Source organism: Cornus florida, unplaced genomic scaffold, assembly GCF_030987335.1.
Source record: "Cornus florida cultivar Cherokee Brave unplaced genomic scaffold, ASM3098733v1 CherokeeBrave_3.0.0_Hap2_Chr10, whole genome shotgun sequence".
NCBI classification, from domain to species: Eukaryota; Viridiplantae; Streptophyta; class Magnoliopsida; order Cornales; family Cornaceae; genus Cornus; species Cornus florida.
The window spans coordinates 78,333,453-78,360,188 of record NW_026775580.1 but is presented as its reverse complement, the minus strand read 5'-3'; the positions used below and the strand labels follow the sequence as shown (position 1 = coordinate 78,360,188).

General features: G+C 37.4%; 1 protein-coding gene and 1 long non-coding RNA gene across 3 annotated transcripts; both read left to right on the top strand.

Annotated features, from left to right (window-relative positions):
• Positions 1 to 198: 198 nt before the first annotated feature.
• On the top strand, positions 199 to 26,736 carry LOC132278526 (cyclin-dependent kinase B2-2). Of its 2 annotated transcripts, none has more exons than XR_009471067.1 (8): positions 199 to 494; positions 1,457 to 1,598; positions 1,740 to 1,801; positions 1,940 to 2,051; positions 2,151 to 2,244; positions 26,034 to 26,103; positions 26,212 to 26,354; positions 26,477 to 26,736. XR_009471067.1 is itself a non-coding variant. In XM_059780334.1 (8 exons), the coding sequence occupies exons 1-8, from the start codon at positions 283 to 285 to the stop codon at positions 2,897 to 2,899; spliced, it is 924 nt and encodes a 307-aa protein (XP_059636317.1). In that variant the 5' UTR covers positions 199 to 282; the 3' UTR covers positions 2,900 to 3,115. The 2 variants fall into 2 exon arrangements, 1 of the variants encoding a protein (XP_059636317.1); XM_059780334.1 differs by lacking the exons at positions 26,034 to 26,103; positions 26,212 to 26,354; positions 26,477 to 26,736 and adding exons at positions 2,356 to 2,425; positions 2,534 to 2,672; positions 2,807 to 3,115.
• Positions 4,322 to 24,722, top strand: LOC132278528 (uncharacterized). Its single transcript, XR_009471068.1, has 4 exons — positions 4,322 to 4,968; positions 18,121 to 18,262; positions 20,779 to 20,849; positions 20,935 to 24,722. It is a non-coding gene; the product is annotated as an uncharacterized LOC132278528 (long non-coding RNA).

Sequence of the window (26,736 nt, the reverse complement as noted above, 5' to 3'; positions counted from 1 at the left end):
GTTTGGAAAAAAGGTTAGCTTTAAAAATGGTCCGGCCCATCTAGGAGAAGCGCGCCCCAAAACCATGTCAGTACTAAATTGCAAAAACAAAATTGGGGCCCATGTATTTCCCAGTTCAGACTCACATTTGAATTTCAAAAATTGTTGCCGTTAATGACCCAACAACGGTTATATAATCAGCATAAAAAGCACCCGTTCCTCTTGGCTAATTGCAGTACTAGATAGAGTTTTCTTGAAAACCCGAGAGTTTTAGAGAGAGAAAGAGAGCTTTAGAGAGAGAATATGGAGAAATCAGCGATGGAGGCATTCGAGAAGCTAGAGAAGGTCGGAGAGGGAACGTACGGGAAGGTATACAGAGCCAGAGAGAAGGCTACGGGGAAGATCGTGGCCTTGAAGAAGACAAGACTCCACGAGGACGATGAAGGAGTCCCTCCCACCACTCTCCGTGAGGTCTCTTTGTTGCGAATGCTTTCTAGGGATCCCCATGTCGTCAGGTAACTTCAATCTCGTGTTTTTCACGATTCAACTACTCTTTTCTTTGATTTATTGGTTATATGTGGTTCAATCATGTGAAATGGATGTTTTCTCATCATTTCTGTTATTCTTGCTTGTTTTCTTGAACTGTAAACTTTTTCCCCTGCTTTAATTCGCTGGCTAGGTTTAGGGTTTGTGCTTTCTTGTGGATGTTTGTCTCTGCATTTCAGTTGTTCTTGATTGTTTCCTTGAACTGTAAACTTTATCCCCTGCTTCAATTTCTAGGCTAGGTTTAGGGTTTGGGCATTTTTTGTGGATGTTTTCTCTTCATTTCAGTTGTTCTCGATTGTTTTCTTGAACTGTGAAGTGTATACCCTGCTTCAATTTGTAGCCCATGTTTAGGGTTAGGGCTTTTTTTCGTCTATTTGGTTTTCTTTCATGTCAGGGAATTTTGATAAACACGCATTTTGTGTTTTATATGAATTTGTTACAATCTGATTTTCTTGAGCTTCGTCACTTTTTCTTTTTTTCCCCTTTTATTTATTTGGTCAGATCTTTTTATTCAATCAATTAGCATTAGTTTCTGGGAAACATTTGCATGGATGAATCTTTGAACAATTTATCTCATGCTTTAAATTACTGTCAGAATCTGAGCTATTTTCTCCGGGGCTTCTTAGTCCCAATGTTAAATTTTGGCCTCTTCTTGAATTGATTCATGTCAGAATCAGATAATTTTTTGTACCTGCTGATATTCTCTTGATTTCAGACAATTTTCATCTTCTTTGGTTTTTATGGCTCAATTTCTTACTCAAATTGGGTTTAAAGTACAGGTTAAGTTGTTCCCTTTTAAGTCTCCAGGATCTCATATACTAGTACTGTTTGATTTTTTTTGTGTGTGATATGATTTCTATGCACAGCTTACTTAATCATTTCCTGGTCTTGCTTTGTTATTAGAGCTGAAGAGTTTATTTCTTTTTAACAGATTGATGGATGTCAAACAAGGACAGAACAAAGAAGGAAGGACTGTTCTCTACTTGGTTTTTGAGTACATGGACACTGACCTCAAGAAATATATTCGAAGTTTCCGTCAAACTGGGGAGAACATTCCCACCAATACTGTCAAGGTAAAAATGGTTTTGAGGTTCTTCAGTTCTTTCTCATATGGTTTCTTACAAAGTTTTTGTTATAGTTACTATATTTGCTCCACATACCTGAGTTTTGTTTGTGAGGTACATATTGTGACACATTTTGTGACTTTAATGCAGAGCTTGATGTACCAACTTTGCAAGGGTGTTGCATTCTGCCACGGTCATGGTGTCTTACACCGGTAATAGTCTGTGTTCATTTCTATCTTATATCACCGCAACTGTGTTACAGCAATTGTTAAGGCATCAATTCCTTTTTCCTGTAATCAATCATAACAATAAGAAAAATGCTAATCCTTTTTGTTTCTTTTTTAATTCAGGGACCTCAAGCCTCACAATCTTCTGATGGACCGAAAGACAATGATGCTTAAAATAGCAGATCTTGGGTTGGCTCGAGCGTTTACCTTGCCTATTAAGAAGTACACTCATGAGGTTGCTATGCTTGTTTGGTTGTCTTTTGCTAGTCAGTAACATATTCATAAAATGTAATCAGGTAGATGATAATTTGTGGGTAATTAATTATTGTTGCAGATATTGACTCTTTGGTATAGATCTCCTGAGGTTCTCTTGGGTGCTACCCATTACTCGACAGCAGTTGACATGTGGTCTGTTGGCTGCATATTTGGTAAATTTTAGCTTGATAATTTATTTACCAGAACTAACTTATACATGTATATATAAGCATATGTAACTGCAAAGTTATTGACTTTGTTTATATGTTTAATTTGAATTCTAGCTGAGCTAGTCACAAAGACAGCACTCTTTCCTGGAGACTCTGAACTGCAGCAGCTTCTGCACATTTTCAGGTTCGTAGAGATAACATTTAACACAACCCTTTTGCCATTGTCGGGATTTTATTTTTCTTTTCCGATCATTCTTTCTTATCGTTATTTCTGTTGGGAATTCAAATGCAGGTTGTTGGGTACTCCAAATGAAGAAGTTTGGCCAGGAGTAAGCAAGCTAACAAACTGGCATGAATATCCCCAATGGAGCCCTCAGAAGTTGTCATCAGCTGTCCCTAATCTGGACGAAGACGGGCTAGACTTGCTATTGGTAAATTTGAACCACCCCTTGTTGCTTGGTTATTTTGGTATAAACAATCAATAATGTGTACACAATTTTTGTTAATTTCCTTTTTTTTTTTTTTAATTTTTTGTGTATTTACACTTTCAAATTTGTGTTTGCAGAAGATGTTGCAGTATGAGCCCTCAAAGAGAATTTCGGCAAAGAAAGCTATGGAACACCCTTATTTTGATGATGTGAACAAGAAGGCCCTCTGAAAGAAATACTTTGACCCTTGAGCTGAATCAGCAAGTAGTTGGACTAGGTTTTTTAACTCAAGTTTTCTGTGGTGAATTTTATTTGCTTCCCTCAAGCATTAGCTTTCAGTGGTGTAAAAATGTTTCAGGTTGATGATCACCTTTCATCTAAAACTTTAATGACTATTTTGAGAAGGGAAATTGAAAAATTTTATAGTGTTCTTTTTTTTCTCTTCATTATCTATTGTCTCCTCACTTCATTGGAACCAAAGAGCTGGTATTTGACACCAAGTAACAACACAAATACCAAATAATTTAGGAAGCAGAAAAAGGTGATTTCACATAAAACTGGGCAAATAATCTATAATCAGACAATCTTTGGTATTTGTGTTAATTCGGTATTTGTGTTGTTACTGGTTCCTAAATTATTTGCATGCATGATTCTAATGTTAATTTAGTATTATATTACTAGAAAACTTACCAACCAAGAACTATAACTTGTGTCTGCAACACTTGCTTTATTAATGTTGTCAGGTACCATCATTCAAATCTCTCGTGTTCTTTACGGTTCGGCCAATCATGTGAACTTGATGTTTTCCCTTTATTTGTGTTGTTCTTAATTGGTTTTTGGACCGTAAACTTCATCCCCAGCTTCAATTTGTAGGCTTGGTTTAGGGTTTTGGGCTTTTTTGTGGTCTATTTGGGTTTTGTTTCGTGGGGGGGAATTTTGATTTAGTGAAATGGATGTTCTCTCTTCTTTTCGGTTGTTCGTGATCGTACTCGAGAATTGTATTCTTGATTGAATAAATTATTAAATGGATCGATATAGATCTGCTGGTCTATTTTTTACAAGAATGTTAAATGAGTATTATCAATACTTTGACTTTTGAATTAATTGCATCTGCATTTGATCAATGTCACTTATATGCAAGTAGACTTTTTATTTTCTTTCTTTTCAACACTGTGGGTGTTTAAAATTTTTGCATCCACACTCCTTTCGAGTCTTTGACATATGAAAAACATTTAAATACTTTTTGACTAGTAAACAATTACGTTCTTTAATCATCAAATGACTAATGGTCATTTTCTAACTAATTTTATAGCTGAACAGTTAAACGCGAAATACAACTTAAAATCAAAATATTCATTTTATATGATTTAGGTGGTTTAAATTTTTACTTATCATTGCTCACAGTTTTTTTTTTTTTATAAAAAATATAGGATTGAGGAAATCCTAATTTTCTATCTAACCAAACTTCAAATTTTTTTTTATAATTTCTTTTTGTTCTATCTGAACAAACCAAGCCTAAGGTAATTAAATTTGTCATTAAGATTTAAAATCGAAATTGGATCATTTAATTTTCCCTCTTTAAATTTACCACTATTAAATACTCTTTAAATTTCATATCTATATATGCATGCGTGTGTGCGCGTGCGTGTGTATATATATATATTTCTTTTTAAAAAATCTGCATCTGGATCCTACCAAACTTTTAGCCTAAATGGCCGTTTTAGGGTTTATCAGATAAGTTGTCTCTCCCATCTTCCCACTCGAATCACTCCGCGCATTGGATTGTCACACTCATACCTACTGCATCCATAGCTTACTTGGCCAAAAGACAAAAAAAACCTATATCCCTTTTCTTTCCCACCCCAAAACCCAAGAGATTACAACAATGGGATCAAGAGCTCGCACCACAACTTACTCGAAGTTCCTCCCTCAAATGGCTGTTCATTCTCTCGGCACCTTCGCTCCTTCCAATTCCAAGTCAGATATTCCAACTAACGGTTTCAAAGAGTTTCCTCAGGCCGAAGGTAAGACCGTAAGAAGGACAGAGAATTCAATCGATTTCTGAAAGAAGGGCCAGCATTCCCCTGCAAGGTGATGAACCACGAGAAATATACGAGGTTAGACGTGCCGGATATCCGGAAGTGATGGCTGAAGCTGTTGGTTGAAGACAACTCTCTGCACGCCAAGGCAGTGGAAGAGGTGAATGATGATCCTCTGCCCACTGAGGAGTAATTACTATGGTGAAATCGACCTCCCTCAGAGCTGCTACAAGCTCAATAACTTTGTGTTCAACATGAAAGTAAGTACTATTTTTGTAGAATCAGATATTAAGTTGTTTTCTGTTAGGAAGGAAAACCATCCTTTTCATAAGAGGGGGCAAGGGGCGAAGCCTCAATTTTGAATTGGGCCAAACTAAAATTTGAAACATTTATAATATCAATTGTAATATAATTTTTATAATGGTAGTCTTGGTATATCTATTGAGGAATATATAATTAAAAAAAATTAGAAATATAAAAGCTAGATAAATAGAGATAGAAAATTGATATGACTAAAGAAAACACATACAGAAGGAAAAAACAAAAACAATGACAGTGTGTGTGTGTGTGTGTGTATATATAATTTGTGTAGATGCCTCGATAGCCTAGTGGGTTAGTGCCTTCTGCATCTACTAATCTAACTTCTAACAGACATTTTTTCTGGGATGGAGGGAGTATATTTTTTACTAGTTGGTACTCACACACTTGACACTCATTTGAAGAGCTCCCTTCTCCACCGGCCAAGTGACTTACCCAAGGAATTATATCCCCATTCAAGGAATTGTTTGCACCCAAGAGGGGTCGAACCATAGATGAGGCGCCAGGCCAAGTGACTTACCCACTTGAGCCAATCCCTTTGGGGTAATAATAGTTGATATAATTTAGGGTTTTATTTATCATTACATGGACTTATGGGTCCTATTCACTATATCATGAGGTCAAATTCAACAAATAATAATAGATGGGTGTTTGACCTAACTATTTCATATTCATCAATTTACTTTATACTTTCGTGTTTGGACCACACAACACTATATATTACTATAATATATGCCCACCACGCTCCTTCATAATTCGTTAAATATACTAACTTTTAAGAAGTTAGCATCTGGTTCTTTCTCCACTTCTGAGGTTAGCAACCACCCCTTGGTCGGACTTTTATCCATTGAAGAACTATTCTGTATATCCTTACACCAACACCAACACCAACACCAAAATGAAAATTGCTTCAAGGTTTTCTATGGAGTATTTAGAGGAGTTTATGGAAACACACTGACTTATTTTATTAAAGGAAATCTCAGTACATTGTACTTTAACACTCTAAACTATTACACACAAGCTTGAAAGAAAGCACTACTGCACATAAACTTAAAAGAAAGCACTACTACAATATCCTATTTCACTCTATGGCTTTCGATGCTTAAAACAATGCCGGAAGAGTGTTTTTATGCACACGGCTTGAAATGGATCTCAAATCAAATTCGGATTTGAAATTCGATTCTAACATTATTGCAAAATGACACTCTTTCCAGCTAATTTTAGCTGTTGGACGATATTTTTTTCTGTCTTCTTTTGGAGCCTCTGAATTTTCCATGTGAAGTGGTCCTTAAGTCTCCATTGCATTATTGAGGTTGTGATATTTTTCCTCTATTTCCTCATATTCGCCATCGTCATCACGCCTGTCACCCATTAGCTCTATCTTTTCAAGATTTATGCATTCCTCACGGACATCATAAAGTTGCTTTGTCCCTATAGTGTCTTGGATTGCTTTATACAGTTGTATAGGTGGGGATGTATCAAAATCTACAACTTGTATAATGATTCTCTCTTTAGATGTAGATGTGACAAGACCATATATTGGGTTTTTTTTCTGAGCTATTTTTTTAAGCGAAGTTTTGATGTCATAGAGGCCAAATGCCCTAGTTGTTCGAATGGAATCAGAATTAATATTTTCTGGTTTTGATGGATTTTAAAGAGTTTCTTCTGTCCTAGTTCCATTTTGAAATTGCTTTTCCATGGACTTCGTTCTAATCTAGTTAAGTGAATGCTTGGGTAGAAATTCAATCCATCCCATTCGGGTCCAGCTATGTAGACCTAGCTTTTGATTACTTGTCCATGATGCTACATTGCAACACAAGCATCTTTGAGGCATTGAGGCATATCCTCAAGCTAGAGTGGTTTATCATATGACATAGAGTCCATAAAACTATTTTCAAAGATCCATGCAATGAGCTTTTGATCATAAGGAACCTCAGGTCGCCTATCGTAATTATGTTTTCTAAAGATCGCGAGTCTGTGATGGTCTGAGACACATCCCTTCATAATTGACATATCTTTTGGAGCCACATAATCCCATAATTTGTCAAAAAAATTCTGTCCATCTTTTCTGTCCAGTTTGCTCCTTGTTCATAATATGATTGAACGCTTTATCAGGAAGTGTTTGATGAGCCTCTTGACAATGCTCTAATCGAGCCCCAGTAGAGAGCGTTGCCCATTTGAATAGATTTCTCTAGATTCTTTCTTTTGAGCTGGAAACTGTCTTTCAGTGTTGAGATGATTGTTTATTCTTACCAAATGTTCTGCTAGTCAGAGATTTGTTTCCTTTCTCCCTTTCCCTGTTGACCAAATATTGCCGAGGAGAGTTTTTTGAAATAAATTCAATTTCTTATTTGTTTTAAAAACAAACTTTTCATTTAAAACCCTTGGGATAATGATATTGCTATAACAAACGATTTCAGATGTTTGGGCTTTTGATATACTCTTTTATTATTATTTATTTATTATAAATAAAAGTATATTAGAGCGCGTTCAAGAGGGAAATGCATCCCGAAAGCTATACAAGGGCCAAAGCCAAAGAGATGGTCCTAGGGACCCAAAAAATCCACAATATCATCTAAAGATATATAATTTCTCCCCATCACCCAATTTCATCTAAAGATATACAATTTTTTGACTCGTTGTGGAGGGAGTTTTTCCACATAAAAATCTGGTGTGCATCTCGTACTTTATTTTACTGTGCTTTAAATTGCTGTAAGATAATTATGTTTACTTTTACCAAGCATGATTGGATAAATGGATGATGATTTACATGATTAGTTAGTCTCGATCAAGTTTGTTTGTTTGTTTATTTGTTTGAAGCAATTGCCAGAATACTTAAACTGAATTATCAGTTAGTATTAAGGGTAAATCTACTCGTTGTTAATTGATATCAAGGCAAAGTACCCCAACTGAATCATCAATGTATTAGAGCTTAAATAGTTTTTTAATTGAAAATTAAATTGTTGAAAATTGGTAAAGGTTCCTTTAAGACCTACTCAGGTCTATTTGGGTAACCGTGATTAGAACGATCGTGCTAGTGGCAGCGGTGGCAAAGGTGGCGGCAGAGGAAGGCGGTGGTCGAAGGCAGCGGCAGTGGTGACCATGGCAGTTGTATTTGGAAGTTGGAGCAACGTATTTATTTATTTATATAAAATTTTACTTTGGAATGGAATGATCAGTAAGAAGTGGAATGACTCGGAATGGTTTTTGTGGGAATGTAACGACCCACTCCACCACATGGTATGATATTGTTTGCTTTGGGCCTGGGCCCGCACGGTTTTGCTCTTGGACTTCACCCCAAAAGGCCTTATACCAATTGGAGATGACACACTTACATATAAGCACTTCACCTTTCCCTCTCCCAGGCGATGTGGGACTTGTGCACCCGTAACTCGCCAGTGTGGTAGCCTGACAGTGTCTCTCGCACCCGCCCACGGCACACCCGCCCACAAGGTCATCACAATTATTTGTAACGACCCACTCCACCACATGGTATGATATTGTCCGCTTTGGGCCTGAGCCCGCACGGTTTTACTCTTGGGCTTCACCCCAAAAGGCCTCAAACCAATTGGACTCAACACACTTACATATAAGCACTTCACCTTTCCCTCTCTCAGGCGATGTGGGACTTGTGCACCCGTAGCTCGCCAGTGTGGTAGCCTGACAGTGTCTCTTGCACCCGCCCACAAGGTCATCATAGGGAATGACCTGGAATGGTCATTCCAACTGTAATTTTTCGTACCACACAAAAGAAAAGGTAAAAAATGATGGAATGGCTCCCGCGTACCAAATGTAGCAATATAGTAGTATAAAAACAAAGAAAATAGAAGAGGTAGTCTCGGCTAGAAGAAGAAGAAGTAGGTTTCCACACCCTACTTTTTTTTTTTTTTAAATTTTAAATATTGTTCTAAATTGATAAAAATAAATAATAATAAAAATAAAATAAAAAAAAGAACTAGAAATTTTAGACAGTTGATTCTTAACCTGTGAAAACATGAGTGTAAGGTCTTAAATTTCTTTGTCAAAGCATGAAAATGGTTGAAAATTTGTTACGACTTTGAATATAGTCTTGTGATGGAAATATGAACTGAACACTATGGTTTAGGGCTGAATTTACCTGACTTGGGCTTGTTACTTGCCATTGAAATTATGAGATATTAAAGTAGACTGATTGATGAGATTGTGGGATATTATTTGACTTAATTTCGTTGAGTTTTTTAATTTGTTATGGATTTTTGAAGTTGGATGAATTCTGCTGTGAAAACAGATTTCTAGAACAGAAATTCTCCACTGTTGTCTTCAAAAACTAACATGATCTATGGGGCTAATTATAAAAGCAATTTATTGATATTAAAGTATGGTCAGTTCGCTTTCAAATGGCTTTTGTTTCATGTAAATTGGGTTAGCATACTAATTTTGATGAATTTTTAAAGAAAATCTATCTTTGCTGTGAACTATATTTTCCAGTGCATAAAATAGTCATTATTTGCCCTCAAAATTGAATTGATTGGTCAATTTATTTGTTTTGATTACATGTTCATTAAAATAAAGAATGTTAGCTTTGAATTGGTCCTAGTTTCAGATAATTTGAATTAGAATTCTAATTTCTATGAATTTTTAAAGGCAAACTATTTTTGCTGAAAAATCTGTTGATGACAGTACATTTGAATAATTTTATTGCATATCTAAAGTTTAATTTTAAAGATGAAATTTTGAGGGATGAAATTAGACCTATAAAAGTTTCTCTAGAATTTTATTTTATTATTTAATATGAAGTATTTGATTTGGTGAATTTTCAAATGTGAGTTGTGGCTGTGGAAAAGGATGATTTGCTCATGGGAATCATGTAGATTTACCTACTTTAGTATTTGAGTAGTTTCTCAACTTTGTATGTGTCGCATGAAATAGGTAGGGTAGAAGTTTCCCTTGGGTTGAAAACCCCTAACTGGCCCAGGTTTAATGAGGGTCCCTTGGTGTGAGCCCCTAAAGTCGAAGGACGGGGGCGGTGGTCCTGAGGGAAGGTCCCTAAAGACGCATAGGGTACACAGTGTGTGACTGGCTATGGCATTTGTTATCTCCCGAGTCTCTTGTACGTGATAGAATATTCGGTTTCTTGATTATTCAATTTGATGTTTTAATTAGGAACGAGTTGACTTTGTATATGATGTTGGATTACAAGACAATTAAAATATTATTGTTTATTTGTGTATATTCTGCAGCCTAATCTAAATTGTTTAGTTCATTTTCCGACTTAGGTGGTCTAGACATGTATAATTTAACTCGTGGATGCACCTTTAAGAAAAAGAAGATTAGTTTCATGAGAAATAAAAGAAAAATAGGCTAACCGCTAACCAATATGGTATAAAACATTTTAACTTGATTAAAAAATTAAATATAATGGGAGAAATGGATTTCAATAGTAAAGAATGAAATAAGGGAATAGATATGGGCTATTCCATTTATATGGGATAAGGGGAAAGACAATGATGATGATCCTTAACGTATAAAAGATAAATTAATAAAAGGGTAAAGTGCAAAAAAAATCTTGAACTATGCCCCATTTGCAAATAACCCCCTTGAACTACAAGAAACCCCCTTGAACTATTAAATTGTTGCATTTAAGGACAGAAGTGACAGCTCCGGTCAGGTGCTGTCAATGGAAGTGTAAAAAGACAATTTTAGCCGTTTTCACAACTACGCTGTTTTGAAAATTAATTACTTGAGTAGATGATATCAGTTGGCAATATCATTAACCAACTGAAAAACAACACCACAAAACCTTATCACATTTTTACAAGCCAAACAACTCCATATCCATCGCCACAGTGAACCCATTCAAAGAACACAACCAACCAACTCCATCTCCATCTCCATCTCCATCGTTATTGCCACTGTGAACCCATTTGCGGCACAATTGACACCAACTACTCTACCACTTTCCCCTTGGCAAACCACAATGAATCATCATAAGAAATGGCTGGCTTGCCGATCACCGTCGATCTTCACACTGAAAAAAGACGCCAGTGCCATAGCACTTCCTCTCCATACCTGAACCGCTAAAAAAAAAAAAAAAAACATTCTTGGCTTAGTGCTACTCTCAACATGTACAAATTTTAGTATCCTCAAATAGTAAGCCTGAACCCATAGTCCAATTGGTGTTGATTTCATCGGTGTTGGTGTTGTAGGCATACTAACCCAGATTGATCTGTGTTGGCATTGTGAAGGGCTCGCTATGCTTCTCTTTCATAGTTAACATCCCTTTTGCGCCGACACCATATATACATCAAATCTTACAATATAATATATATATATTATATTATATGAATTTGGGGATTTTGAGAAATTAGGTTTGGGTGTTGTTAGAACAGTTATATGTAAATAGGTATTTATGTTGGGGTCATATTGTAATTAGACATAGGGTTTGTGGCCATTATGTAAGTAGGCCTTTCTTGTATTGTATATATATTGTGTTATGTGTAAGGGTTTTATAATATGAAGAAAAGGGCTGCGCCTCTTTTGTCAGAGCTCTCTCTCTCTCAGCCATCTACTCTTTCATTCTACTATCTCTCTCTCTATAATCTATAAAAATAACATGGTATCAGAGCGTGGATCCGGCTATTGACGTTGCTACCGTGGTGCTAGGGTGTGTACTAGCTCGTAAAGGGATCTCTTTTTGCCGTCGATCCCACCTCTCTTGGATGTCTTCGTTGTTCGCTATTTGCTGTTCGCTGTTCTCCGCTTGCTGACGCCGATGATTGTTGTGAGTAGTTGCCGCTGAAACTGAGTGTGGTTCCTTGCTGTAGTTGAGATTTGTGGTTGGGGCTTCGCCTTGTGGAGGTGAGGATCCTTGCTCGTTGTTGACGGCAGCAAATTATGGCTCTCGCTGGCGTTGATTGAGAAGTAGAAGGGTAGTGTTTGGTTGCAGGCGCAAGGCTATCCCGATCCAGGTTCACTTAAACCTGTTGTGTCGAGATCCGGTTCAAGATCAACCCAGATTAGTAGATCCGGCCCGTTTTCAGATCCGGGTCTGGTTAAACCCTTTTTCCCTGATCTGGCAGTTTTTTTGATTTGTTTCTCTTCGGTTCCTCTCGGAACAGATTTGGCATCAGTGGCTTCAACTTGGGCCAGATAAGTTCTTTCCAGTTTACATATACATTTACAGCGGCTACTTTTGTTGTTCGTGGCATGGATTTGGACTCCTCAACTGTTTCTTCTGAGTCTACAGGAATTAAAACTCCTGCAACACATGTTGATTATGTCGGGCTGCAAATTACAACTATGAAATTGAGTAATTCAAATTACTTACTATGGGCTCAAGCAGTGAAGACCTATTTAGGCGCCCGACGAAAGCTGAAGTTTATTACACAAGCTCCTCCACCTCAAACATCCACATCATATGATGATTGGGAAGCTGATAACTATTTGGTTCTGTCCTGGTTGTGGAACAATATGGAACCTTCCATTGCATCCACTTTTATGTTTGTCAACACTGCAAAGGGAATATGGGATGCAGTTAAAGAAACCTGCTCTATGGACACAAATGTCTCTCGCATATACTCCCTGTATGAGAAGATGTTCCATTCTCATCAATCTGACCCCTCTGGTCAAGGCATCGGTGAGTATTACAGTACTTTCAAAAGCTTGCTAGATGAGGTGAATCAGTACCATCCCTTAACTACTGATCTTGACGTTCTCAAGAGACAACGTGAGGAATTTTCAGTTTCCATTTTTCTTGCTGGTTTGCACCCTAGCCTTCAAAATATTCAGGATCACATCCTTACTGGTGATGGAGGACTCCCATCTCTGGGTAACATTTATGCCCGATTGCTTCGTGTTTCATAACAATCACATGGGACGTCTACTATGAAAGAAAATTCAGCTATGATGGTTCCTTCTATCCCTCCACAGTTCTCTAGAGGTCGTGATACTCCCAGTAACAACATAGAGATGTTCCATTCTTGCATATACTCCCTATATGAGAAGATGTTCCATTCTCGTCAATCTGACCCCTCTGGTCAAGGCATCGGTGAGTATTACAGTACTTTCAAAAGCTTGCTAGATGAGGTGAATCAGTACCATCCCTTAACTACTGATCTTGACGTTCTCAAGAGACAGCGTGAGGAATTTTCAGTTTCCATTTTTCTTGCTGGTTTGCACCCTAGCCTTCAAAATATTCAGGATCACATCCTTGCTGGTGATGGAGGATTCCTATCTCTGGGTAACATTTATGCCCGATTGCTTCGTGTTTTAGAACAATCACATGGGACGTCCGCTGTGAAAGAAAATTCAGCTACGATGGTTCCTTCTATCTCTCCACAGTTCTCTAGAGGCCGTGATACTCCCGGTAACAATAGAGGGTATGGAGAACTTCGAGTGGTTCTCGTGGCGATGGTGGCTGTGATAGAGGTCGCAGTCGCCGTGGTCGTGGATGTACTGATACTCGCTATTGTAGCCACTGTAGGGTTACTAACCATTCTGTTGAGCATTGTTGGGCTCTTCATGGGAAACCAGCATTGGCAAATCAAGTAGTGTCTTTTTCTGACATTGCTGGGTCTCATCTCTCTCCTGACCACCACCACCCACCTGCTCAAAACTCTGTACTACCATCATCTGCACCTACTAGTGACAGTGTGATACTCTCACGAGCTGAGTTCAGTGCCGTGGTCAACTGGACACATCCCCACTTTACTGATATGGTTAACTTTGCGCAATCAGGTAATATTGCATGCTTGTCCGATTTACAGACTTCAGCATCCCCTTGGGTTATTGACTCTGGGGCGTCTACCCATCTCACAGGTGATGAATCTCTATTTTTTAATTTTCAGAAGTCTCGTTTCTCATCTTTTGTTACTTTGGCTAATGGTAGAACATGTTCCATTATTGGCCAGGGAACAATTAAACTAACCCCAATCCCCATCCATTTCTTTTTCTTTTGTGCAATTGGTTCCAAAATTTCCTTTTAATTTATTATCTGTAAGTAAACTGACTCAAGCACTCAATTGTTTTGTCACATTTTATCCTTCGTTTTGTGTCTTTCAGGACCTCAACATGAAGAAGACGATTGGTGGGGGCACTAACAGAAATGGCTTATACTATTTGGATTGCACACCTTCCACTAGTGGTGTTGCTTTACATTCCCAGATGTCTGTATACCAATGGCATTATCGGTTAGGTCATCCTTTGTTGTGGTACTTGAAGTCTTCATTACCTTTCCTTGAGTCGGTGTCTACTTTAAATTGTGAGTCTTGTCAGTTGGGTAAGCACCGTAGAGTGTCTTTCCCTCCTCGTATTGTTAATCGTCGGTCTTCTTTATTTGAATTGGTGCATACGGACATTTGGGGTCCTACTCGTCAAACTAGTCAATCAGGTTTTTCTTATTTTGTTACCTTTGTTGATGACTATTCAAGGATGACTTGGTTGTTTTTAATGAAAGACCGTTCTGAACTTTTTCCCATATTTCAATTATTTTTAAAAGAAATTGAAGTTCAATTTGGTTATGTTATATGAGCTTTACAATCTGATAATGCTATGGAATATGTCAAAGGTGCTATTTCTACCTTTTGCGACTCTCGTGGCATCTTGCACCAAACTTTTTGTTCTTATACTTCCCAACAAAATGGTGTAGCCGAACGGAAAAATAGGTATTTAATCATAGTTGTTAAAGGCGCGCCTAGGCTTCAAAAAAGCCCCAGGCTCGTCAAGGCTCAGCTAGAGCGCCTCAACCGACTATGGCCAAGCCCCTTCAATAAGGCTCACATAAAGCCCCTATGCTCACACTTTTTAGTAGACTTCAGGCTACAAAAAGGGCGCGCCTTGTTATTTTTAATCATTTATTCATATCATTTTCTTTTTTACTCGATGACTAGTAAATTAAACGGTTCTATATCAGATATCTTATTGTTTAACCTTCTGAAATATTTGACAAAGTTCATAAATTTATGGTTCACTACTTACATCAATTGCAATTACTGCTTGATTATGAATACATATAATAATATATGTTAAATATGCATTTTTATATACATGCGCCTTACTTCGATCAGGCTCGCGCCTTGCGCTTAGGCTCCAGAAGGCATTTGGCGCCTTAGTCAGCCTTGAGCCTTTAACAACTATGTATTTAATTGAAATAGCTCGGACATTGATGATCCATATGCATCTTCCAAAGGCATTTTGGGGAGATGCTGTTTTAACTGCTTGTTATTTAATTAATCGTATGCCATCTTCTGTTCTTAACTGGAAATATCCTTATTCCCTTGTTTTTCCTACCTGGCCGTTATTTGCATTACCACCTCGTGTTTTTTGGTGTGTGTGCTTTGCTCACATATTACGCCCTGGCATTAATAAATTGTCTCCTAATGCCATTAAGTGTGCCTTTATTGGGTACTCTAGGACTCAAAAGGGTTATAAATGTTGGGATCCTAGCACTCGTAGTGCTTTTGTGTGCATGGACGTTACGTTTTTTAAGGACACTCCTTATTTTTCTTCACATGGTTCGTCTTTAGATACCGAGTTGTTGTTTCTGTTGCCTGTTGTGTCACACTCATCAGCCTATGTCCCACCACACCTCCAGTGCCACCGCCACCTCAAGTGTATAGTCGACGATCACAGGTAGCACCCCCCCAATTGTCTACTTCTATTGAGGCTCCTGTTGCTACTGATGATCTTCCTATTGCCTTACACAAAGGTATTCGATTTTGTGTTACTGCACATCCTATTTCTAACTTTGTCTCATATAATCATGTTTCAACCACTTTATTTTGTTTTTTATCCAAACTGTCTGCTATACTTGTTCCCAAGACTTTGCAGGATGCTTTTTCTCATCTTGGTTGGCGACAAGCCATGATCGATGAAATGGATGCTCTTCATCATAATGGGACATGGGATCTTGTTCCCTTACCTCCTGGTTCCAAACCGGTTGGTTGTAAGTGGGTCTACACTGTCAAGTATCTCCATGATGGTTCTATTGAGCGTTTGAAAGCTTGTCTTTTTGTAAAGGGGTACACCTAGACTTATGGTGTTGATTATGCTGAGACTTTTTCCCCTGTTGCAAAGATTTCTTCTATACGGGTCCTTATTTCCATTGTTGCCAATCGTAACTGGCCGTTGTTTCAATTAGATGTGAAAAATGCTTTCTTACATGGCGACTTAGTTGAAGAAGTTTATATGGAGCAACCACCTAGGTTTGTTGCTCAGGGGGAGTATCGTCATACCGTTTGTCGCCTTTGGAAGGCCCTGTATGGATTGAAGCAATCTCCAAGGGCTTGGTCTGGAAAGTTCTCTGCGGCAGCATTAGCATTTGGTCTTAAGAGATGTTAGATAGACCATTCGGTGTTTCACCGACACACTAAAGCTGGTTTCATTTTCCTTGTGGTATATGTAGATGACATTGTGATCACAGGTGATGATTATGAAGGTATTGTTAAATTGAAGTTGTTTCTACAAAATCAGTTCCACAGTAAAGACTTGGGTCAACTCAGATATTTCTTGGGTATTGAAGTTGCTAGATCCAAGGAAGGTATAAGTTTATCTCAAAGAAAATATGTGTTGGATTTATTAGAAGAAACAGGTATGTTGGGTGGTCGTCCTGTTGATGCTCCTATGGATTCAAATACAAAACTCTTGTCAGATGAGGGTGATCTATTTGATGATCCTGGTAGATATCGACGGCTTGTTGGGAAATTAATTTATCTCACCATCACTCAACTGGATATCTCATATGCAGTTAGTGTTGTAAGTTAGTTCATGGGATCTCCTAGGATGCCACATTGGAATGCAGTTCTTCGGATTATCCGATACCTCAAGCAAGTTCCCGGTTTTGGGTTGCTATATAAACCAAATGGATATCTTAGGGTAGAAGGTTTCACAGATGCTGACTGGGCTGGTTCTCCCTCAGATAGGAGATCTATTACAGGCTACTGCACATTTGTTGGTGGAAATCTTGTTACATGGAAAAGTAAAAAGCAAACAGTGGTAGCACGGTCTAGCGCTGAAGCGTAGTATAGGGCGATGGCCCATACCTCTAGTGAGTTAACGTGGATACAACACTTTCTTGAGGAACTTGGGTTAATAGTCAAGACTCCTATTCCATTGTTCTGTGATAACCAAGCAGCTGTTCATATTGCATCCAATCCAGTATTTCATGAAAGAACCAAGCATATTGAAGTTGATTGTCACTTCACCCGAGAGAAAATATTGAGCGGGAACATCTCTACTCCATTTGTGAAGTCTGAAGATCAATTAGCTGATATGTTTACTAAGGCTCTTGGTCATAATCGGTTAAAAGCAATTTGGTCCAAGCTGGGATTATATGATATATATTCTCCAGCTTGAGGGGGAGTGTTAGAACAGTTATATGTAAATAGGTATTTATGTTGGGGTCGTATTGTAATTAGACATAGGGTTTGTGGCCATTATGTAAATAGGCCTTTCTTGTATTGTATATATATTGTGTTATGTGTAAGGGTTTTGTAATATGAAGAAAAGGGCTACGCCTCTCTTATCAGAGCTCTCTCTCTCTCAGCCATCTACTCTCTCATTCTACTATCTCTCTCTCTATAATCTATAAAAATAACAGGTGTGACAGTCAGTTAAGAGGTGTTTGGTTCTAATGGTAACAATAAAGGGCATTAGACTCTTTTCATGCTTATAAGGGCCTTTTGATCATTGAATCATATTTTGTGTGTCACGTGACAGCCGTGTGGTCGTTTCACATCTAACGGAAGCTCGCCGGACTAGGCAATTTGTAACCAAAGTGGTTTTTCAGGGGGTTTTCTGCCACATTTGTAGTTTAGGGTGGTTATTTGCTAAAAGGGTCATAGTTCAAGGTTTTTTTTTGCACTTTACCCTAAATAAAATGATGGTGATCCCAACTTGATCAATGTGATAATTTGGCATGAATAAGATTGCCTTTTTCTACGTTTTTCATATTACATACTTAGCAGTTTGTTTTTTTTTCTTTTCATATTGTTGTCGAAGACTTTTGGTTTACCTTAAATTTGGTTTGAGCCTGAATTTGGATCTTCTGTAGGAGATCAAATTTTAAAGAAAATTACATCATCTGTCAAACTTGGCTGACTGAAATTTTGTATTGTTAGCGGCAAATGATGACGAGGAACACTTGTGACAGGCGGTGATGGTTTACGAGTCGTACTGATGCAGTTAGTAATGCAACTGACGTTGAGAGTAATGCTTTTTCTGCTGATGCGGCTGGGGATGCAATTGACGATGAGGATCCAGGTAAGTGTTTATAATGGATGTGTCATTTTTCATTACTTTTCATCTAATGATAATTTTAGTACAAGTTATGTGATCCAAAAGCTCTATGTATAGCTTATGAACTTAGAGCCTGATGCAGCTGTATATTTTCACTGTTTTAACCTGTACTTCTCTGACCTTTTGAATTATCCTCATACCATGTTGCGCATTTTTTTTTTTTCGTTTGAAACAATTCAATTTCCACCATCAAGACTTTCAGTCATAGGCAAAAGCTCTGGTGGAGTTTCGTCCCAAATCACAACTTTATAGCAAAATCGATCATTGTGGATGAAGATCACTTGAGGACAGATTGAACCATCACGCACCGTAACACGGACATGTTTGGCATCTTTGGTCTCATCAGCTCCAACTCCACAAAAATCACCCACAGTCACAAAAAGAGAATGACACCATAAATGTAGAGGAAGACCATACAGTCGAACCCTTTTCAGCCCCTGTTCCTTCAAAATACCAGCACATCCCACCCTAAAGCTCCGAGTGTCCATGCACAACGTCGCCTCACCGCAATTTCGTCGGCCCTCCTTCAAAACCCGATGTGCCTCCGATTGGGATGGAAGGCCAAAGAGAAGCAGCGAATCAGGTAATGGTGAAACAGCAACACCCCATTTGATATTTTACATGCGCGATACCCAATCTGCAATTTGAGCGCAATCCCCAACCTCTTTGTCGAACTTCCCCACCAAACAGGACAACAGATCGTCCTTACATCTTCCAACTGAAGCATCATCCAGATAAATCGAAGGACCCCTATGCGGTTTTGCAGCTTTAACAGTCCCCCCCTGAAAGAGTCAAGGAAGCCCTTGTGATTTCAAGGAAATATTTCGTACTAGAGTCAACTGGAAAGAGTAGGAAGAAAAAGAGAAGACAAGAAAAGGAAAACAGAGAATGTCACCAGAGTGTAAGACCCTGGTGCGGTAGATGAGACAGAAAAAGTCACCAGAGTATAAGACTCCGGCGCCTGGAGATGGAGGAGAGAGAAGAGAGCATGTTGCAATACTAATCCTTACCGTAAATTCATCTCATTATCTCATGTTTTGTTCCAAAGTATTAGATATTCCAGCAAGTTTATGTTATTCACTAGATATGGGATTTGTTTCCCCACCTTCATAGATATTCCACTAGATATTCCAGCAAGTTCATAGGGAGGTTCCAAGATGGAGTTTATTCTCTTAGCTCTATTTTGGACTCGACTTCATCTCGTTGTGTGTCCATGAAGAATTGGAACCATCCGCTTCACCAGGTGCCCTTGCTTTCTGTGAAAGAGAGGAAGTCCAGAAGAATTGGAACCATCATTTTCACATGATCCGGAAAGAGAGGAAGTCCAAAAGATTTTCAAACTCTTATCTTGATGAAAGATCCATTGCTGACCAAATTTTCAAACGTTATCAGGCTCAAGATGTTGTCCATTCCCCGTTAGGATTTCCCCCCTCTACTGTACAATCTGTGGTGTTGGCAGCAACGTTGTGGTGGCCGGCGATGACATGGTTTCTGGCAACCGCGACATTGGTCTTCGAAGAGGGAGAGTTATGACATGAGATAGATAGAAGGTCGGGAGATGAAGAGAGGATTGTTAGCCAGTTTTGCTTAAATTACATTAGTACCCATATTTTTTATGAGTTGGCAAAGTTTAATGGTTCACCCCCCCCAAAAAAAAAATTGGTGACAAGGTTTAACCTTCCCAAGAAAGTGGGGAAGTTTGCTTCCCCTTATCTTTTTTTTTTTTTTTTTCCTAGTTGGTACTCACACACACATGCCTCCACTGAGACTTGAACTCTTCACCTCCCTTTGGGAAGTAAGGGCCTGATACCGCTAGGCCACTGCCCATTGGTGCTTCCCCTTATCTAATATAGTATGTATGAAAATTAATTTTTTATTAAATAAAAATTAATTACACTGTTACATAATATATTATGTATAAAATATATATATATATTTGTATTAATATTTAATATGTATCATTCATATATAACATGATTTTTGTTTGAAATGAAGTAGTAACAATAGTGAAATGTTTTTGCGCTACACTGCCGAAAACATAAGAAATATGTTTTTAATGTTTTCTCTTTGCTTGGCAAAAAATGGAATTTGTTTTCTATTATAGAAAATACTTATTTTTAAACATGATTTTTTTTTGGCCTTTTTAAGTGTTGGCAAAAGAAAACAAGAAATGTTTCTCGTTAGTGAAGTAGAGTGCAGGGGCATGCCCCAAGCGCGCGCACGCAAGGGGCCACACACCAGCACACGCACAGATGAAGGGAACACGCACCACCACACGCATGCGCACATTGGCATGCCCCAAGCGTGCGCTCATGCATGGGGCACGCCCCATGCGCATGCACGCCTGGGGTCATGTCCCAGTGCGCGCAGCATATGCTTGACGGGCTCCATGGACTTAAAATATACAAGTTGCCTCACTGACATATTTTCGTTGCTATATTTTTGCCTTTAATGATGATTTTATTTTTTTCCCTCCTTAGAAATTCTTCATCCTATGGTGCTTGCCACTTTAATCAAGGAAAAAGACTTTCCAAGCTTCGAAAGTTTAGTTGTAAGTTCAATATCATTATAATTTTCTTTTTATATAATTCAGATTAGTCTTTTAACAAATATATTGTTTGATCATTAAACAACAGGCTGTCTGTAGATACCAAGAGCATTTTTTTTAAAAGAAGCATAACATAATATTATAATATTATGGGTTGTACAAAATGGATTACACGGATTTGCATGTGGATGGGGGTTCCAAGTTGATGAGATATATCTCGGTAGAAGACTTCATGTGGTTCTTCGACAGGATTCCTGGAAAGTACAAAAAAAGGATTTATAAGTACATGTTTAAGCAGCAAATTTATGTTTTGGATAGTTTTCCGGGGACTATCTGCAATCATCTGTTTTTGGAAAGCACCACCTAGTGGGTGGTACAAGTTAAGCGTCTCTGGGTTTTTTTAGGAAGATCTTGGAGGGACCAAAGAAGCTGGTTGTGGAGAAGTATTGAGAGATCCTAAGGGTAGGATTTTGGAAATTTTCCATATGCCATTTCCTGATATGACATCCAGAGATGAAGTATTCTTACTGGAGTCTCTCATGGTATATATGAAACTCTCCAAAGGAGATAGAAAGTTAAGAGAATAATATTGGAGATTGACCATGAAAAAAATTTCAAGGTGCTAAGTCGAAATGTGCATCTACGAATGGAAGATAAGGAACTTAAAGAATTTTATCGGAAAGCTTTTATTATAAAGTTTGAGTTCATTCTTTAAATTTAGATTCCAGTTTCCTTCCAATAACATTGATATAAAATTTATTGTTATGCAGTAACATTTATTATATGTTGTCATATTTGACAAATATAAAATATTGTTTCAATATCCTCAAGGAAACAGTCTAGCTAATAGAGTTGCGTATATAGCTTCGAATCTGACCGTGGGACAGCGTTTTCCCATATTCAACAAATGTTTTGAAACACAAGTTAGGTGTGAATGTGTGATCAATTGGAGATTCCACGATATGAGATCATCCTGGAAGAAGAAGAATCATCCGATGAGGATATTTGAAGTCAGGTACTTTTACTTCGCTTTCTCCTTTTCTACATAAAAACATACCATACTACAAAGGAAAGAAATCATTTTTTTTTTACTGTATTTTAGTTAAAAATGTATATTAAATTCCTGGAAGGAGAAAGTAATTAGCCTGATCTGCTGTTCACCCAGCATAAATAAATAAATTAATTAATTAAAATAATAAAAAAAATAAAAGGGGGCAGGTGTGGACTGGGTTGTGGAAGGGGGTTCTGTAATTTTATTCACCTTTATTCTAGTATATTATAAAGTACACTAGGAGCTTCAGAAAGAGAAGGAAAAAAAAAAAAAGTTCACTTAGCGGGAATTGATCACAATAACAATACCCCTGTGCTGATGGTTCTACTCCAGTGTTCCCAGACTATATTTAATTTTCACAAATTAGGACAACTTATTAAAGCAACTGGATTCTCACAAATCAGTTTTTGCGGGGGCTGCATATAATCTGTGGTATTGTACATGTTGGCTAACCACGTGTGTAACTTTGAATTACATCATTTTTTGTTATTTATTTGTCACTATATATACTTTTAAGCAATTTTTTGTTATGCCACTTGCTCACATTTTTGTCACTTTAATATTCTTTTTTTCAATTTTTTTTTTTTTTTTTGTTTTTTAATGAGAATTTCATAATTGTGGTGCAACCGGGTTAGCAACTTGGCCCTGGTCCCCCATGAAGCACTAGATGGGAAAAAAATCATAATTGTGTTACAAATTTAGGTTTTAGGGGCAGCATGGTATTTGCAATCAGTTGACCAGTTCCGCAAATCATATTGTAAGTAGGATTCTGGTCCTACAAAATGCCACCTTAATTATTTGGATTGTGTGACTTGACCATGATGATCGCACTACAAACGTGTTTAAGAGTTGTGATCCTAACATGATGATGATCACTTTCTAGTACGGAATACTATTTGAAAAAGTAGTGACAAGAAGTGTTGTGTTAAAGTTTGTTAAAAAGGACTTCTTTTTTTATTGTTTGTGGTGGGGCTTGCCGAACTTATGTTTTCTCCATATTTTCTCAATGTTTTTTCTTCCCCTTTCAGAAAACTTAAATGTGGAACGTCCCAATGTATTGCAATTTGCATAACTAGTGTTGGTATGCAACATCTTATATGACTTACTATTATTAGTAAGAAGAGCATTTGAGTGAGATTTATATTGATATCGATAGTGAGAGTTGATAGGATACGTTACTGGGAGGTTGTCCTAAATACCATCTGTATCTTTTGTCAAGAACGGTAGAAGTAAGGCAAAGTTTAAGAGGATGAAGAGAAAGGTAATAATACAATGGAGAAAATGGAGGCTAAAGGGTTATGGAGATTTTTCTGCTAATTATGACATGATTGAAGTCGCAATGGGATACTAATCTATGTATAAGAACAACAAAAGCACAACCTTCTTGATTCAACAAGATATTAGGCGTCTTTGTATGTCTTAAGTTAGTTCCTGTAAAGTATCAGAGTTTTTTTCATTTTATTTTTTGAAGTTAAAGCAAACACTCCCCCATAATTCACGTGTCCCTAATGGGATTTGAACCCTCAATCTTTATATTTTAAAAGAAGAGATTATATCATAGAAGCCCTTTGATAAAAGATTAAGACTTACACTTGGATGGAAATGTTTATGCTATTTATGACACAAATAGAAATTATTTGGAAAAAAAGAAAATAATAATAATGTAGAACTTGGAAAGGGTTCTTTAAGGTCACTATGAATATAAAAGTTAAAAAGAAAAAGAGGATGAATAAGCAAAACCAATGCACAACCTTCCTTCTATCAACAAGACATTAGGAGCGGATTCGCTGAGTGGCAAACTCTACATCGGCACCGTCCACCGCCACAACTACCAGACTCCACCGCCTGATGCAATGATCGGCGATCGTGATTTTCTTTGAGACAATACTTAGGTCCTCACCGGTGAAGATGTATACCATCCTGACTACTAATGTGTACCAATAACAAATGAACACATATTTTAATTACCAAACCAGAGATGGTAGTTAACTCACCATCTTTAATTTGGAAAGTGCGTTTAGTCCCCCACCATCTTTAATTTGGAAATTAAGGAGGATTTGCCCATATGTTATTGGTCCATATAAAAAAAAATGTTGTTTACATTTCTAGAGAAATAAAATAGTTTTGTTACTTAAAATTTCCAATCTTTTTATTTTTTTCTCTTTAACTATGTTTTTCAAACAATTTCATAACCACAAAGGGTTTTAGGATTTAGCCAATGTGGTATCTCATAAGCTTTTAAAAAAGGAAAGTCCAGGGTCTCGAATGGAGAATAAGGAGTTCATATGTGATTTTATGTACCCAAAAAAAAAAATTTAAATAAAAAAAAAAAATCTTAAAATTATCAAATGAATTTTCAAACTAAAGTTATTCTAAAGAATTGAACAACAAAGATAGGCTACGAATCATCCAAATCCCAAATATAGAAAAAAAGTTAGCTTTCAAAATGGTTCGGCCCATCTAGGAGAAGCGTGCCCAAGTCCATGTGAATTTCAAAAATTGTTGCAGTTAACCCACCGAGCCAACAACAGTTATAGAGAGAGAGATAGGGATTTTTAGAGAGAGAAAATGGAGAAATCAGCGATGAAGGCATTTGAGAAGCTGGAGAAGGTCGAAGAGGGAACAAGGTGGTATACAGAGCCAGGGAGAAGGTTACGGTGGCCTTGGAGAAGACAAGACTCCACGAGGATGATGAAGGAGTCCCTCCCACCACTCTCCGTGAGGTCTCTTTGTTGCGTATGCTCTCTAGGGATCCCGATGTCGTTTGGTACCATCATTCAAATCTCTCGTTTTCTTTACAGTTTGGCGAGTTTTTTTTTTTTTTTCAGTTGTTCTTGATTGTATTCTTGAACTGGAAACTTTATCCATTACTTCAATTTGTAGGCTAGGTTTAGGGTTTGGGTTTGGGCTTTTGTTGTTTTTTTGGGTTTTCTTTCACGTGGAGGGGTTTTGATTTAATATGCATTTTGTGTTGTCTATATATTATATATGAATTTGTTACAGTCTGTTTATCTTGAGCTTTGTAACCTTGTCTTTTTTCCCTCTTTATATATTTATTTGGTAAGATCTGTTTATTCAATTAATTAAGATTAGTTTCTGGGAAACATGTTCAGGGTTTGGAATTTATTTGATGAATGTTTGAACAATTTGTCTCATGCTTTTAATAACTGTAAGAATCTGAGCTATTTTCTTTGGATCTGCATAGTCCCAATGTAATATTTGGCCTCTTCTTGAATTAATTTATTTCAGGAATTAGATGATGTTTAACACCTGTTGTTGATATTCTCTTGAATTCAGACCATTTTCATCTTCTTTTGGTTTTTATGGCTTAAATTCTTACTCAATTTGGGTTTTTAAGTACAGGTTAAGTGTTCCCTTACAAGTCTCCATGATCTCATATTCTAGTTCTGTTTGATTTGTTGTGTGTTATATGATTTCTTTGCAGTTCCCTTAATCATTTCCTGCCATTGAGGTTCTTCAGTTCTATCTCATATGGTTTACAAATGGTCTAAAACAGATATAATATTCTTACAAAGTTTTAGTTACAATTACTACTATATTTGCTCCACATACTTGTGTTCTGTTTGTGAGAAACTTTTGGTGGTCATTTTTTAGATAAGTAAAACTTTGGTTGGTCTTAATGCAGAGCTTGATGTACCAACTTTGCAAGGGTGTTTCATTTTGCCATGTCATGGTGTCTTACACAGGAAACACTCTTCATTTGCTATCTTATATGACTGCAGCTGTTTTTGATAGAGCAATTCGTAGAGGCGTTGTAAGAACAATTTTCGTCCTTTTTCTTTCTTTTAATTTATTTCGGGGACCTTAAGCCTCACAATCTTCTGAGGGACCGAAAGACAATGATGCTTAAAATAGCAGATCTTGGGTTGGCTCGAGCATTTACCCTGCCTATTAAGTACACTCATGAGGTACCTATGGTTGGTTGGTTGTCTTTTGCTAGTCAGTAACATATTCATAAAATTTAATAAGGTATATGATAATTAGTGGGTGAGTAATTATTGTTGCAGGTATTTACTCTTTGGTAATTTCTTTACCAGTACTATTTTATACATGTATACAAGCATATGTAGCTGCAAAGCTATTAACTTTACTTATATGTTTAATTTGAATTCTAGCTGAGCTAGTCACAAAGACAGCACTCTTTCCTGGAGACACTGAACTGCAACAGCTTCTTCACATTTTCAGGTTCGTAGAGATAACATTTAACACAGCCCTTTTGCCATTGTCACAATTTTATTTTTCTTTTCCGGTCATTCTTTCTTATCATAGTTTCTATTGGGAATTCAAATGCAGGCTGTTGGGTACTCCAAATGAAGACGTGTGGCGAGGAGTAAGCAAGCTAACAAACCGGCATGAATGAATATCCCCAATGCAGCCCTCAGACGTTGTCGTCAGCTGTCCCTAATCTGGACGGAGATGGGCTAAACTTGCTATTGGTAAAGTTTGAACCACCCTTGTTGCTTGGTTATTTTGGTATAAACAATCAATGTACACAATTTTTGTTAATTTCCTTCCTTTGTTTATTTGTGTATTTACACTTTTAAATTTGTGTTTGCAGAAGATGTTGTAGTATGACCCCTCAAAAGAAAGCTACGGAACACCCTTATTTTGATGGTGTGAACAAGAAGGCCCTCTGAAAGAAATACGTTGACCCCTTAAGCTGAATGAACAAGTAGTTGGACTAGGTTTAGCTCAAATTTTATGTGGTGAATTTTATTTGCTCTTCCCTTGAGCACTAGTTTTCAGTGATGTAAAAGAGATTTCTGGTTGATTGGTCGGCCTGTCGTCTAAAACTTAAAATGAATATTTGCCGTTTTA